At 39.9% G+C, this 16,338-nt stretch overlaps 1 protein-coding gene across 1 annotated transcript in view; it reads right to left on the reverse strand.

The window, feature by feature from the left end:
- Positions 1-16,338, reverse strand: part of LRP5 (LDL receptor related protein 5) — a 141,974-nt gene that overhangs the window by 11,224 nt on the left and 114,412 nt on the right. Inside the window, exons 13-20 of the mRNA XM_048307064.1 lie at positions 16,085-16,287; positions 15,576-15,787; positions 13,510-13,700; positions 9,905-10,114; positions 7,446-7,571; positions 4,199-4,435; positions 3,525-3,635; positions 626-862 (exon numbers count right to left, since the gene is read on the reverse strand). Coding sequence (XP_048163021.1) covers positions 626-862; positions 3,525-3,635; positions 4,199-4,435; positions 7,446-7,571; positions 9,905-10,114; positions 13,510-13,700; positions 15,576-15,787; positions 16,085-16,287 — 1,527 coding nt within the window. The remainder of the gene's footprint in view (positions 1-625; positions 863-3,524; positions 3,636-4,198; positions 4,436-7,445; positions 7,572-9,904; positions 10,115-13,509; positions 13,701-15,575; positions 15,788-16,084; positions 16,288-16,338) is intronic.

The following is a 16,338-nucleotide window of genomic DNA, read 5'->3' on the forward strand; positions in this document are numbered from 1 at the left end:
CTTTTCAGAACTTTTATTTTCAAATGCAGGAAATATTTATTACAAGCAGAGTAAGTATTTGTAATCATCATTCATGACTATATATCCTTCTTGGAAATGCCATGGTATTAGAAACCTATGTATTTTCCTTAGAATTAACATAAATAGTAATATTTTCAGCTGTTGTATCTTGTCACAGCAATATGGATTAGAAAAAACTAACAACTATGGATGAGAATCAGAATGACAGCTTGGTTTAGCACCTACAGAAGTACAGATGAAAGCCACTGATACTTGCTTTAATTAAAAAAGCTTTAGTGTGAAGTCCAATTTAAAACACCCCTGCGAAGATTTCGCCTGCAATTCTTTCATTGTCTAATTTCCTACCACAAAAACCTCTTGATAACTATAGTAATATAACTTACGCAGGAATAGCTGACCATAGCCATTAAAGTGCAAGAAAAGCTAATAGATTTTACATATCTGATTCAAATGACAGATTTATTCCAAAACCACTGAGCAGATCTTCAACATCAAATTTCTGCTCTTTGAAAACTCCACATCCAGCACCCTTAATAATGTGTAAAACTCAAAATCCAGACAATGTAATGGTACTGATTAGATGCAAGGTCCTTAGCACCCTTACCAGTAAAAGTGCCATGTTGAGAACTTCCTGGAGCAATAAAATTAAGAGGGACATGAGGGGTACCACTGACATACTCATGTGGAAAAGGACTATTGGGCCCGGCATAGCGCTGACACACCACGCGCTGGCAAACAAAGTACATTCCTCCCATGACAAAAAGGGACAGTATTATCCCAATGACGGGACCGATGGCACTGCTGTGTGGCTGGGACTCATCTGAGGCTGGCTTTGATTTTTCTGGAAAGAGAGGAGAAGAAAATTAAACATGGTTATTAAACATGGAGCAGTGAATATGCTGCTGTCCTGGAGCTCATGCAGCAAATCAGTCAGCGCACAGTCATTCACACAGTGCTTTAAAAGCATCTGCATCACACTCAGGCATCTCCAACTCCAGATATTCTGATTCAATACACAAGACTTCATGCTCCCTCTTCCCCTCCATAAAGCAGTATGAGCAAAGTACTCTCCTTTTGTCTAGCAATTTATCTTGTAACGGGATTACTTATCATCTTGATAGAACAACAATCTGGAAAGTTTCCTTTTCTTCTCTGCCCTTCAAAGTCTATGGGCCAAAGATACTTATAAATATCAAGTCCTTAATCAGAAGGGATTGCTCTCTCAAAAGCCATTTGGGCTAGCAATAACATGAAAAATCAAGAAAACTTACCAGTAAGGAAGCTACCATACGTACTAAGCAGTGGATGTCTTCCTAGCCAATACAGGTCTTAAAACAGAATACTTTTGCTTCCTAAAATATGACTTGCTTTCAAAGAAACTCCACCTTACAAATTGGAAGGAAAACACAATCCAAAATATCTCAAATACTTTCTACTCATTGTTTTTCCCCTTACGTAGCCAAAAGTTAAATAACGAAAAGTGCTGCAGTATTTGAGATGAGCTAAACTTCACATCTCTCCCTGATTATGCATAACACATTCAAAATTCTTGCCATATAAACCTGACACCTCTCTGTTTTTCACATATGCAATGTTCTTCATGGAAAGCAATTAATTTCCATCTGATTCACACACTTCTAATTTTATTCTTTAACATACACAAATAGATATAGTCAAAAAGTGAAAAACTCAAACTTGTCCAAATTTTACACGCTCAGTTCTAACTATACACCCCTTCTCCCTTAATGAAGTTGCAAGAAGTAAAACGGTTCATATAAGATTCAGGCCTTCACTTCATAAAATGTTTCTCCAGTGATTCTGGTTTCCACTTCAGTGGAAGGGAATGAAAAACAACTGAAATTTGAGAAGGAAGATAAAGGAAATACAAAGATCTAGCAACAAACTCTTAGCAGCTCAGCATCAAGAACTCATTTCTGTCTTAAAGTCTTTATGTTTTTCTCATACTTATTAGTGCATGACAACTTTTATGTCAGCTAAGATCTTAACTTTCAAATAGATTAATTCAGCTATGGTACCAGAAAAAAAGCAAAGCCAAAATTAAAACATGTTCCCAAATCAGCTATTTTAAAACACACAATTCTCATTTTGGTTAAACCTAGCTTCTTTTAAATGCAAGATCCTTATCTAGAAGGTAGCAATCATTTTTATTCCCTACTTGAGTTCTTTCCCTCAGTCAAGTGGGAAACCACAGAATGCTCTGTTCCACAAAGATGTCCAAAGGAGACAATCCTATGTCTACATAAAGACACATTTAAATCAGTTAGGACCTAATTGCAGGACTGGACCCAAAGTGCAAACAGGAAACAGCTGCATTAACTTGGCAGCATGAAAGCTCGCCAAGTGCACAAAGAAACTGAAAAAAAAAAAAAAGAGAGGAAGAAGTGGCCTTATATTATCCAGGGAATTGAGGAAACTGGATGAAAGCTAAAGAGATAAACAGAAGATGTGGAAGAAGCATGTTCAGTCTGAAATTTCCAAGAGTTTCTGTCTCCATTCTTTTAGCCTTTTTTTCTATTCACAGCTAGGGCTCCTTTCACCATTCTTACTCATGAATATACTTTTCGTTGCAGTATCCACCATGAAGATGGAAGGAAGAAACAAGGTTACCTTGGACCAAATCTGCTGAACCCTCCTCTCATCCCAGCAGTGGCACAACTTCTGACAACTGGTGCTTCAAAAAATGACAAGATCTAAGATATTAAAAACTTCACAATCTGCTAAGGTTGGTCCTGTAGGCAAAGTAAGTGCAGCATTTCTCTACACAAACACAGTGCAAGGTATTTGTTCAGAATGAACTCAGACCAGCACATCTATTTGCTTTTATTCTAAAATGCTATTTTTCAGCTATTTTGCTAAACCGCTTGTGTGATTCTAAATGCTCCCTCTATCTACCCCAATGCCTGAATACTCCATGCTCTAGTCATCCCAACAGTGCAATACAACAGAAATTGCAAGAAGAGCAAAAGTAAGTGGATTTTTACTGTCCACTTTGGACTGCAAAGTAACAGACTCTCTAACGACAAACACAACAGCTGCCATCAGCATGTCTGTAACTTGCATATACCTACTGCCATGGGAATTCAAAGTTACATTTTTCCCAGAAAAATCAACGTGTCTCCATATATTCTTTTCACACCTGCACTTCAGGAGACCGGTCTGTGGTCTCTTGTGGACACTTGCTCATTGCATGTTAGTTCCTCCACATAATTAGCCTCCAGTTTGGCCCTGTTATTGCAGTGGATAGGGCTGTGCATTTTTAAAAGCCACTCCAGGCTTAGCATCAGATCTGCAAGTTCCAAGGTACTGAGCATAGTAAAATCAGGTTTCCCTAGGGATAGTTCTGAAGGCCCTTCTGAAGTATTTTTCACTGAAAGAATATTGCTCTGCAAAGACCAGGGCTCTGCACAGGGCTGTAGAACATGCCTGAACACAGCACCTGAATCTCAAGAAAAGACCTCCACAATCTCAAGAAAAGATCTCACCACACATAAGCTCATCAGAACCGTCAATGCAATCCGGAAAGGAGTCACACTGCTGCTTCAGGGGGATGCACTGGCCACTCGCACATCGGAACTGGTTGGGCAGACAAATTGCTGCAGAGAAAGAAAGGAAAGATCAAATACTGACAGCATGGGAGCATTTGAGCCTCTTAAGAAAACTGAAAGAAGTGGGTTTCATATTATGATCAGGTAGGCACCAGAACACCTGCTTTGCTGCTGTGGGTAAATTGCAAGCCTGCTCATCTCTGGTTCTTCCTGCTTGTTGTTATACACCCTACTCAGTGGAGCTAAAATAAAATTCTGGTCCAAGTAACTCCCGATGCTTTCTCAAATCAGTCCTGCTGAGGCAAAACTGCGATCAGATCAGCAAGAATCTCTTACAATAACTAACAAAGCGTAGCTGATCATCTGACCTGTTAACAAAATGTAGTAACGTGGCATATTATAAAACCTCATGTACTCCATACCTATATTATGTATACATAATAGATACATTATGTATAATATATCCTTGCTAAGTAACTGCTAAATTTCTTATCTATATTCAGGAACTTCTGTCTCAACGAAAAGGACTTGTATCTATACATTCCAAGAACAGTTAGAATCCCAAATGGATGCTTGTGTTAGAGCCCTGAGTTCAGGAAAACTGATCTTACTATCACAGTCTGCTTCATCAGATTTATCTTGACAGTCGATTTCTCCATTACACCGCAAGTGTGCATCAATGCACTGTCCCTTCTCACACTGGAACTGGGATGCAGAGCATATGGGGCAACTATCTTCATCACTCTGGTCATCACACTCAGGAAACCCATCACACCGCCATGCCATTGGGATACAGTCAATCTCGCCAGTTGCACAGGTAAACTGGTCTGGGGAACAAGTTGGAGGTTCTGGAGAAAGAGAAAACAGACCAGAGTTGTATACTCAATTTTATCCCTTTCAACAGAGTAGAAGTATGAGAGCATTGTTCAAGAAAAGCACACTTACTCCTTCCTGGAGTTCTTCCATGACTACGCTAAGATTCCAGCAACAAGGAAAACATGATTTTGCATAGGGAATGAAATTTTACCAACTTCGTAACAAAAATTGGATGCATGCTGATTAAAGAAGTTTGCTTTAGCAGTCAAGCACTGAACTAAGGAAAGGAGCTACAAATACTTACTCTACAAATACTTGCTTTGTCTCTAACAGCCACCTTTTGGAAGACACTGTCATATATATAAATTCAAAAGAATACATAATTTCTGATTGCAAACCACATTTCAAACAATTCTAAACCCTGCAGTTATATTAGCCTGGACCAATTCTTCATTAAAAACCTGACACATCGGGTTAAGTGGCAATGAATATATCTGAAACATATAGCATAACTTCTACAGTATCTGTTTCATTATTTTTCCAGTGTTTTTTCCACAAACAAATTTCTGAGTCAGATATGAATTGAAAAATAGGAATGGAGAAAAAAATATCTGTATAGGACTGGTAAACATTAAGCTAAGTCCTCTTGCTGGAAAGCCTCTGGGCTGCAGGTCAGTGAAGGTTCAGAGAGCTGTCTAAGGAGCACTGCAGACCTGCCCTAATCTTATATTCTCTCACTACAGAGACTTAAAGTTAAGAATACTTTAACTTGTGCACAGCCATTTTTATGTTTGTTGGACCTAAAAAAGCTGGGACTTCCTTCAAGTTTGACTTTTCATGGATGTCAAGATTCTGGCATCACTCCTTTTCATATCCATACTGTTGTTCAAGTTGCAGTGACACACTGATAGCATTAGGCAGCAGCTACAACCCCACATAGAGATGCAACAATTATGCTGTTATAAGGCATCCATAGTTGCTTTCTTCAGAATGTCAGAATACAAACACAATCCAGATCAAGAATATGTTGCAAAAAATGCTCCAAATTCTTACATACAGCAAGTTAGCACACAATTTTCCACCATTGTTGTCAATGTCAGAAACAGACAATGTGCAAGTCCATTCAGCTGCTATCAGTAGCAATTAGTTAGGGTCAAAATGAGGGGGCCATCTCAAAACACCCCTGCAGCAATCACATACATGATTTGAAAAGTTGCTGGGTCAAAACCCTGTGACATAGTTAAGTCATTTAGCAGAGGCAGTCACTCATCCCCACAGCTGCTGTTGCCCAGTAGTGCTCTGAGTAGATGCTTTACCACCTGGATTAACAGAGTACCACATCACACCTTGCCTACAACAACACTATGATCAAGCTACAGGTGTGCTCTGGCACCGGATGGTAACACTCCTCTGGAAACCCAGTGGGCTTTTGTTAAGATTCAGGCTCAGGAATGGACTTCATGAAGAACCCAGCATAAGGAAAGTTTCTTAGCTGTAACCAATGGCAAGATGTTTGAATGAGCATTTTTTCTCCTGAGGGTGGTGTTAAAAATTCTAGAATTATGCAATTGCATGCAAACAGTTTTCAAAGTGCTGTTGTCCTTTCTTCATTAGGGAGAAAAGTTCAAGAATGAGACAAAACTATAATCAAGAGCTTGAAAAACAAAATGCGAATAAATATCAAAACATGTTTGTGTTTTGTAAAAATTATGATTTTAAGTTCCTCATTTATGATTATTTGGAGAAGCAATATGAGAATTACAAATGTAGCCAGTGACCTGACAGCTGTAGGTAAGATAAAGATGCCAGATGCATGCATTAAGATAATTCTTGAATTAGATTTTGATACACGTGTGCTGTTTGGATAATTCAACAGACAGATCACTACTTCTGCATTTAAAGGCACATTCAATGTTGCACTATGGTTGCACTTGGCAAGCACAAGCTTGCATTAAAAAACTTGACAAAAGCATTTGTAAGGATGTCCAGAACATGGACAAATGTTCTCCAGCCAGCTAAGCTATTTTGAAACACTGGGTAGTGGCTGTTACTAGGGCAGACAAGATAGGTTAAAGTTGGTGCAGGCTTAGTGAAAGATTAGAATTAAAAAAAATAAGACAGAAACGGAGGCCCCTGAATTTTTAGATTTATAGCTGCAGATCCAAAGGAGTGGAATGTGAACCTCTCTCACTGTCCACGCTGTGCAACAACACTACAGCAAGAAGTATAATTAGATTGATCCACCCTGCCCTCCCCATGTAACCACCACTACTCTAAAGCCACATAACGTGTTGTGGTCATGGGAAAGAAAACAGTTTATCATGGAAATGACTGTCCCATGGGAGTTCAGAGTTCAGCCAGAAAGTGAAATCCACAGCAAAATAAATACATGAAAAAAAGTCAAAGAGGACCAACAGAGCCAAACGACGAAAGATATAATGCGTCCCAAAAAGAAACAATGTTTTGTTTTGTTTTGAATCCCCTCTGCAAGAGTAATGTTAACAGTTTTTAAATATCCTAGAATGGTAAAAGGGAAGGCTAAAGGAAAAGTCTACCATATGGAAAGAGGAGAGATACCTTAATTAAAAGAATTGCAATGGAGGCTACATTTGATAAGTAGCCAGTATAGTGTTTCACATTATGAGGCCAAATTAATTTCAAAGACTGGAGTCTCATACTGTGGGAATCATATGCACAATTTCTGCTGCTAGGTCATCACAGGTTGATGCAACATCATCTTATAAACACTTTAAACACTGTTTAAAGCACAAACCTGTCACATCATACAATTATAAAAATCTCAGTAGAAGATTCAAGAATTTTAAGGTCAAAGAAGAATATTCTGCTCAGAATGAGAAGTCACATGTGCCCAAAACCTCAAGCAGAAAACAGGTGGTAGAACTACCAAAGACTAATTTAACACATGATGCAGCACATCATGCACAGAAAAATTGGACTGGAATGCAAACATTTTGGACTGGAATGCAACCTCAGTCACGTTTCGTTACAAATTGATTAGCAGTAGTGTGAAACATAACTCACCTCCACATGTTAAGAGATTCTGTAGAAGCACAAGGTGCTCGGGGCATGAACATCTTGGAGTTCCATCCCCTTTGGCAATGCAGATGTGTGAACACCCACCATTGTCACGGGAGCATGGATGCACAGCTGGTGAAACACAGAGAAAAGAGTATTACATAGCATAAAAGAAATGATAACTATTCCTCACTAGGACAAAATCAAAAACTACTCACAAAACACTTCTGTCTGAGTAACCAAGAATTTGCTACAAATTATTAGGAAGATAAATGCAGGATTTTTCAGTTCAATGCTTGAAAGCTGATTTATTACTTCATAAGGATTAAATTTCTCCCAGTCACAGTAACAGTGCAACCTGATTGAACTGAAGATGTCCCTGCCCATTGCAGGGGGTTGGAACTGGATGACCTTTAAAAGGTTTCTTCCAACCCAAACCATTCTATGATTCTATCATACGGACACCTTTAAAGGATTTCTAAAAAGAATTTGGGAGCTGAAGTGAAGGGAAATGAAAAGGCAGATTTGAGAAGGCTATATTTACATCATACCTAGACATCCCACCTGCATTTCTAGGGTAGGTATCAAGAAATAATATATGTCACTGCAGAATGCCAACCTGCAAAACCCTCAGGATTTCTCCCTTAAAGAGCTCTTAATATCTAGTGCCTCAACTTCTATGTTCCTCACAAAACTGCAATAGAGGCACGTATATTTTTGGTTTTTTTTCTAAAGGTAGGAAGCTACATGTTTGGGTTCCCAATCAGTTACCCAGAAGCACTGAGAGGTCCTAACAGAATGATTTTTATCGAACATTAGGTGGATAAGAAATGGGCAGAGAGAAGGGAGGTCACTGTCTGATGACCCCAACCCAACAGAGTCAGAAGAGACCCAGTCTCTTGCCTGCTTATTCAGGCTGACAGCTGAGCATCTGCTGCAGCAATTTGTGGGGTACAGCCTGTGTTATTTGTGATGCTGCTGAACAGTGCATACTACTGCTAAGGACCAAGAATTTCCATGGGGAAGAAATTGTATAGATAACATAATTTCTCTGCCAAAGTTGTTTTCCATCTGTCCAGGCTTCTTAGCAACCTGCTTTCTACCTTTAACAAATTTATTAGTTTAATACAGTGTTTGAAGCATGAGTTGTTCACAGAAGTGCATGCACATATACCTGCATGTGCATAGGTATATTTCCTCCCCTGTTGTAACAGAAATCACCTATATAGAAAACTTTTCAGCTGCAAAAGAGGATTTCTTTCAGTGTGACTTAAAGGAACAGTATTCTTGCCATTAAAAAAGCCCAAAACAAAACCAAAAATCCTCCTTTTAAATAAACACATGGGGTAAAAGCAAACCTTTTTTTTAACACCGTTGAAAATTAAAGAAAAAAAAGTCTTTTTGCTTCATTCAGTATTACCTTTGAAATATGCAAAAATATATGAGAAATAGCACAGAAGAAGAAAAGCAGGGTATTGTGAAAGAAAAAAAAGAACCTCTGGGTCATGATTAGCACATAGAATCTACTACAGTTTAAATACTTACACCACCTTATTATTAATAGCTTACCACATATGCAAGCTCAAAAACAGTTTCAGCCATCACAGACACTAATGTATGTGACACAGTTTGTTTGTATGTTTGTTGTGAAGGGGAATAATTTCTTCTGAAAATTAATGCATTGTACACCAATGTACCCTCCCTATATAAGACAGTTCATCACAGGCAACAAAGAGATCTCTGTTGCCCACAATTTCTTTGTGATTTTGTACTCTCTTTTATAATCCTGTTAAGCAGGAGGAACTGTAGGTTGTCACTTTGAGGAGTGACTACTGTGAGAGGTTTCTGCACTCTCCACCAAACCACAGTAATGTGGACCACTAGTCCAGAAAAAGAACATCCTGCATGAATGATTCCTTTCAGATGTGAGCACCTAAAATGCTCCACCTCTATTGGGAGAGAAATTCCACATCCACAGTACAACTCATTGTCGGAGCTTCATCCCCATTTTGCCTCCCTCGCTGCAGGCTTTTACATCATCCACTGTGCCGAGTCAAACCAGTCATACTTTACACAGGAGTCTGAAACCCCTGGAGAAAAGGCAAGTACAGTCCTTTTGGTTCTTATTAGAGGTTTTCCCAAGACCTATTACTTGACTGTACTTAGAAAATGAACAACTAGAATTATTAGTATCTTTTAGACTGAATTCAGTGTCATGTGAGCTTGTACAAAGCAGGTAACTCAGTGCCATGATGTCACATGTTCTATCTGTGCAGCAATAGTCTCCTCAACAAGAATGAGGAATTTGTTTCTCCTGCTCTCCTGCCATCCCGACTGGCCAAGTTGAAAGCATTCCATGGCTTACTTGAAGCCAATGGGCAACATTATTACAATATTCAGCTGGATGAGGACTTTGAGATACAATGACCAAGAGTAAGATACATCAGGTATTGAAATAAACTCACAGAACTCTTCCATATCAAGCTCTTCCACAGCATGAATGCCTGTCAGGTGAGCAATCCGGCCTTGAATTCTAGTCCTTTTGTACCCATTCACCTTCTCCACTCTCTCAATCATTTGCTGCTGACGATCAATCCAATACAAGTGATTCCCCAGCACAGTGAGTCCCGTGGGCTGAAGAATGTTGGAGTCCTCCAAGGTCACGCGGTTGGCACCTGAGACCAAGAAAAACCAAAAACTAAAGACTAGTTTTACACCAGTTGACTTCTAAGTTATTCCCTAAAACAACATCACAAAGCAACATCCCATCTAAAACCAAACCAAATGAAACCTTGGAGAGAGTGAGCTACAAGGTCACTGGCTTCATCAGTCTATGCAGACCAAGACTCTGCTCAGGTAAAGTTCACTCTCATCTCAGGCAAATGATGGTGAAATACCAGGTGCCATGTCCTGAGGGCAAGCAGATGCAGTGTGAAACCCAGCTCATCCCTGCACAGCCTGGCTGGTCCGTCAGGCATGCTCAGCCTCACACTGTTATGTGCAATTGTGAGTGCTCCCAAAAGCTGATACAGACTCAGCTCTTGGGCCAAAAGTTTTACAGTGCACTCACACACGGAGCAGTACATTTTTTCTGGAATCTATAAGCAAGAGTGAAATACAACCAATTTAGTTTCACTGCTGTTACTCAATTAAACACATTTATCACACAAAGCAAGAGGCAAGTACCCAACCTTGTCACGGCCTATCTGACAACCACAGATACATGATCAGAAAAGAACAGCTCTTAAAAAAAACCCCAACTTTTTTATTTAGTAACACACCATAACACCCAAACTCTAAGTGACTCAGTATGCTCCTAAATAGGAACACTATCAAATGCTCGGGCTCCCTGCTTTATAAAAATGTGTAAAAATCTGCTTTAAACCAATGAGGTCAAGTAAAAATGCATTTATTATCAGTTTTCACTTTAATTACTTGCAGTCTTCTACTGCGTACTGCCCTACACTTAGAGGCATTTAATTATTGCTTTTATTATTCTTTTCTACAGTGAAAAAGATATTCAAAATTATTCTATTAATTCACCAAAACCCTTCTGACCCTGTGTATGCCTATGTAACTGGATATATTTGATTTAAAAAATTAAAATTTATAACAAAATCATAACTTGGTGCTGCTTCTGCCCTCATAATTAATTTCGAAACTAAGACCTTATGTCTGCTTGTATTTAAAAAATGTAAGTTTTTAGTATCTACACAAAATGAGATTAGAGAATCTACATAATAAAAATGCTATGAGAACTGGATTCAACTAATCTGCGGCATAAATTATCTAGAGCTCAGCCAAGCACGAGAATGTAACATTAACAGGTTCTATTAGTTTTGCATATGGTTAGAACAGCTCCAGAGGAGGGACGCAAAGATGACCAGAAGGCTGGAACACCTCTCCTATGAGAACAGGCTGAGAGAGCTGGAGTTGTTCAGCCTGGAGAAGAGAAGGCTCTGGGGAGACCTTAAAGGAGCCTTTCATGATACTTAAAGGGAGCTCATAAAAAAAAGAGAGAGTGACTTTTTACGTGGGCAGATAGTCATAGGACAAGGGGGAATGCTTTTAAACTAAAGGAGTTTAAAACCAACTTTTGGTCTAACTCAAACTGAAAAATTCCAGAACCGTGTAAAGAATACTGTTAGATGGGTTTATAGTTCTTTCATCCCTCTCTGAAAGTTAAGCACTGGACATCTGAGGTTATTCCCTGATTTAGCAGGATGCTGTTAATCAGGGTGCAGCGCAAACTTCAGGAACCCCCATAACCATATCACCTCTGTAAGTCTACAGCAGAATAAGGGTGTCTAGACCAGTTTAATTGGCATGAAGGATGCTATACACAATTTTGGTCCCATTTATTCAGCAGCTTTAGTTTATGCTAAAAAGCTTTTCCTAACATATGCCCATTTTAAAGTATTTTGCTCAGAAAATAATATTTAGAGGAAGTAATTCAAATCAACATCACTTTGGCTCTCAAATTTCTTTTGAAGTTGTGATGCAAGCCTGAAAAGCATTTTAAAATAAAAATATGCTGCTAACCCATTAAAAAAATCAACATCTCAATGAGTCAAATTACAGTGAGCTCAGCTGGATCAAATACAACCATAGTTTTCTGGCTGAGGATACATCTGTCTCTAGTTCATAAACATTGTTTTCTTCTAATCCTGTAGCTTCCCCCTGCTTTTGTATTACCTATAAGCTTTGATTCTTTGTCTGTGACTGGATATGATTTCTATATAATATTATCTGGTGCCTCTTCCATCTCTCTTGGGTATCACTTCAGCATACCTGCATAACATGAAGCCTTGCCATCTTGTCATTTTACTTTTAAATGTCCTCCTACAGCACTTCTTTTATCACTAGAGAAGCCCCCTCAGTATCTCTGGTGCATTTTGTGTTATGTGTCCCACTCTGTCACCTTTTCTTCTCAAATGTGGTTTGTCTTCCTCTTACTTTCTTTTCTCCTACAAATTTTTGTAGGTTCTCTGATGCCTATCTTGGATTGAACATTTTGTGGCTGCTCAGGCAGTTTGACACTACTCTCCTATTCAGCTTGGTAACTGATGAAAGACATGGGCTGCTCTACCTTTCCATCTGTAGCTTTGTTGTTTTTATCCCCTCTTTGGAAGAGTCTCGCCTTGAGTCAGTTTTAGGTGCTCAAAAGCAAATTACCCTTGTAAAAAGGTGAACAACTTTCTCCTGTTTTAGTTCATTGCTTCACTGCAACACAAGGGAAGGATGTGACTACGTGGCAAGAAGAGTCACCAAAATCGGGGTTTCAGCCCTTTGTGGCATGTACTAATCACTATAACAGCCCAGCTTCTATTCCCTCACACTTATTCCCTTCTCTCTGCACTTCCTTTACGGGTTTCATTTCTTGATACATGGATGATAATGAGAGAACAAGTCATGAGTCAGAAAGTAGGACCATTGCATCCTCTGTTCTATACTGCCTACCAGAGCCAATTTCTCCACTTCTTCAGCCCTATCAAGTGCTTTTGAAAGTCAATGATGAACCATGCTCTCTAAGATCCATGAGGTGCTGCTATTACATTGGATATGGAGCAATGCTTTATCTTACTAATGTGGGAAACCTGTGATGAGTTGGCATCTCTCCCCTGTCTTGCAACAGTGCTATTTCAGGTGATCTGTCTTATCACCCAGATTAGAAAAAAGAACATTGCCCTTTCTTCTGTTTGTTTTTTTCAAGCTACCTTGATTTACTAACCTGTAAGCTCCAGAGAAAGAAAAATTGAAAAATATGCACTTTCCAAACCACTAAGAAAAGAAAAGGGGCTCAGGGGAGGTGATTTAGGGGTTTCATGACTAACAACACTTTCAGAATATATCAAAAGTCAAATGGCTGTCTTGGAGGGTGTCAGTCATTACAGTCATGTTTATTCTAATCACATCAAAGATGGGAACCCACCAGCAATTGCTGTCTGTGACTGCCTACACAGAACTGGCAACAGTGGAGATGAAAGTCAGCAGGGTCAGCATCAAAGAGGGAATGATGTCCTGTACATGCTAACACTGTGCTGCAAATGTTTCACTTCATACCACATACCTGACAGGTCACAGCTTTCGATGCGCTTCAGATCTGCATCCACCCAGAAAAGCTTTCCAAGTTTGTTGTCAACCACCAGTGCTACTGGTCGGATCAAGCCAGTTGTAAAAAGCACTTCTCTCTCTGTGCCATCCAGGGCTGCACGCTCAATCTTGGGAGCTCTCTCCTGCATGTTGGTGAAGTACATGTACCTGAAAGCAGAGAGAGCACCACTGAATTGGGAGCTCCAGGGAGAGCCAATTCCCCTTTGCACGCATGGTCTTGTAACCCACATTGTAAGTGGGAATGGTTTCACAGGCGTGGCTGGGGTGACTGCTCCCAGGTGCAAAGATCCAGAACCAAACATCTGCTAACTGACACACTCAGCCTAAAATTAATAGGATTTATCTCCAGGCCATAAAATGCCTCAGCACTGCTTCACCAGCAGCACTGCTCCTGCACGGAGCTGGGGGTTGTAAGAGACTAGCACAGATTTTCTGCAATTCTCCCTGGGTAAAGCTGCCCCCACTTGCAAATCTAAGTCCAAAAGTTCTTTCTGACAAAAAAAACATTAACCACCACCTCTTCTCCTTCTAGGTTACCTTTCCTTCTTAGCAAGTAAAATTTCCTACCAAACTTGAGAAAAGATTACAGAATAACTGAGGATGGCATATTCCTGACATCTTGCTTCCATGAATTCTTTATATATGTCTAAGCCAGTTCAGCTGCAAACAAAAGCAGTCTCTGCCCTCCTCATGCATAGAGAAAACAGGGTTTGTGCACCCCTCCCATGATGAACTGAGAAGTCTTTAAAGGAAAAGTCCACTATTTTTTCAGTGGTGAGTAATATGAGCAAACTCTCCAACAGCATGGGCTGCATTGCTGCACAGCCTTTCCTTATGGCACAAGGAGGGGAGGCAGCAGTCAGAACATGCAGCCAAGGGAGAGGGGGAGGAAAGGATTTCTGTAACCATGGCAGAAGCTGTTGAAGATCACTCATTCAGCTCTCCCAGACAGTCACAGTGTTTAACATGGTGTCTTCCTCATTTTTCCTCCTTTAATTTATAAACAGATTTAGCGTTAAATCACTTGAAGACCTGACCAGAAAAGTTAAGAGTTGTAGAGATCAACAAACCCAAACTCCCATTTTAATGGAGAAAGCAGATAAGCTTTTATAACTACAAACTATATCCAAGTGACTTAGTCCCAATAAGATTAGAATCTTTCCTCTAATCCCCCTCTCCCCACAACAGCTTTTGAACTGTGCAGAGTACACTGGTATAAAACACCAGTCCTATAAACGCTCCAGACAGTCTCTCTGGGTACTACTGCATCCACACAGTTGTGAAATACTGTCATTCAACATCTGTCAAGCACATGGTAAGCCATTTAGTAGTAAACTGGGATTTAAGCATCTAACTTATTAAAGAGAAGAGTGAGGGACCATCTTTGACATCTAAGAAGGAAGCTACTAACTACCAGAAGCAGAGGTAGTGTCTGTTGAATCTAACCAAAACTGGTTTGCAGCAAAACAACATATTTTCGTCCCATGGGAAATCACTCTAGTGTATCCTACCTGCTTCAATTCATTTCAGAGGTTTTTAAGATACACATCACAGCAGAAATAACTGAAAAATGTACAGAATATAAGGGGTTTAAGTGTTTAAGCTTTCTTCTATTACATTAGCAGGAACAGTTGCATCAAATTAGAGGCTCCTTTTTTTACCCCTGGAAATATTTGTTTAATGATGATTAAACTTTTATTAGCCAGATTCCCAGATTTGTTTTTCCTATTAGGTGGCAGGGCTGTGCATCTACACAGAGAACAGGACAAGGTGGTTTTACTTTGCTGTCACCACCTGGGTTAGTTCCTCCCACATGGCTGTGTGAACAGAGGCAAAGGAGGGAACAGGAAGAGAAAGCCGGATACCTTCAGAAGCCAGAACTGGACAAGCAGTCACCTACACCCCGAACAATAGTCAAAACTTCTCTTTCTAAAAACAGGCAGATGCAGCTCAAGATTCCCACACACAGAGCTGACACACATCCCAAGAGTGCTCTGTACAAGGTACAGGAAGGAAGCTCACCCTCGCTCTGCGTTCACTACGATGGCTCTGGGCCTGTCGTGATCCCCTCGCAGCACCATCCCGATGGATTCGCCGTTCAGCCGGTGCACATTGACGGAATTCGTGGCCTCACAGGTCCAGTACAAGGTGTGGCTGTATATATCAATGCTGAGGTCATGTGGCTGCTTCTCTGGGTTCTGACTTTGGTTTGGAGTACTCATTACAGTGAAAGGCTGCAAGACAACACATGGGCAATGATTTCCAGTCATTATTCTGATGATTGACTGAAGAACACTGCACAGAAAGCATGGTTTACCTGCCTGATGGTTTAGAAACACCTAAATCCACAATCCTAAAAACGTTCAATAGTTCTCATATATAAATAGAATATCCATGAGTAAGTGCTGACAAGAGCAGTTGACAGTGATGATCCCTTGATGCAGCAGATAGAAGAGGATAGAAGGGGTCAAGCATAAAGTAAAAGCACACAAAAAGACTGACATAAAACTATATACAAGATGTACACTTGCCTGGGTGCCATCATCTTTGGCTCTTTTTATAATATTCTGGCGTCCATCCACCCAGTAGATCAATTTATCTAAGGGATCATAATCGATAGCCTTGACATTCCTCAGACCGTGCATGGGTAGGATGATATCTGGGCTTTGCTGATCATCAGGTATCATCCTGCTGATGGCAGATTTCTGGCTAAATAGCAGGAAACTGGCAGGGGCTGAAACAAGCCAAAACAGAATGCATGAGAAAGTAAAATTCCCCAAAATAT

Source organism: Corvus hawaiiensis, chromosome 6 (assembly GCF_020740725.1).
Source record: "Corvus hawaiiensis isolate bCorHaw1 chromosome 6, bCorHaw1.pri.cur, whole genome shotgun sequence".
Lineage (NCBI taxonomy): Eukaryota > Metazoa > Chordata > Aves > Passeriformes > Corvidae > Corvus > Corvus hawaiiensis.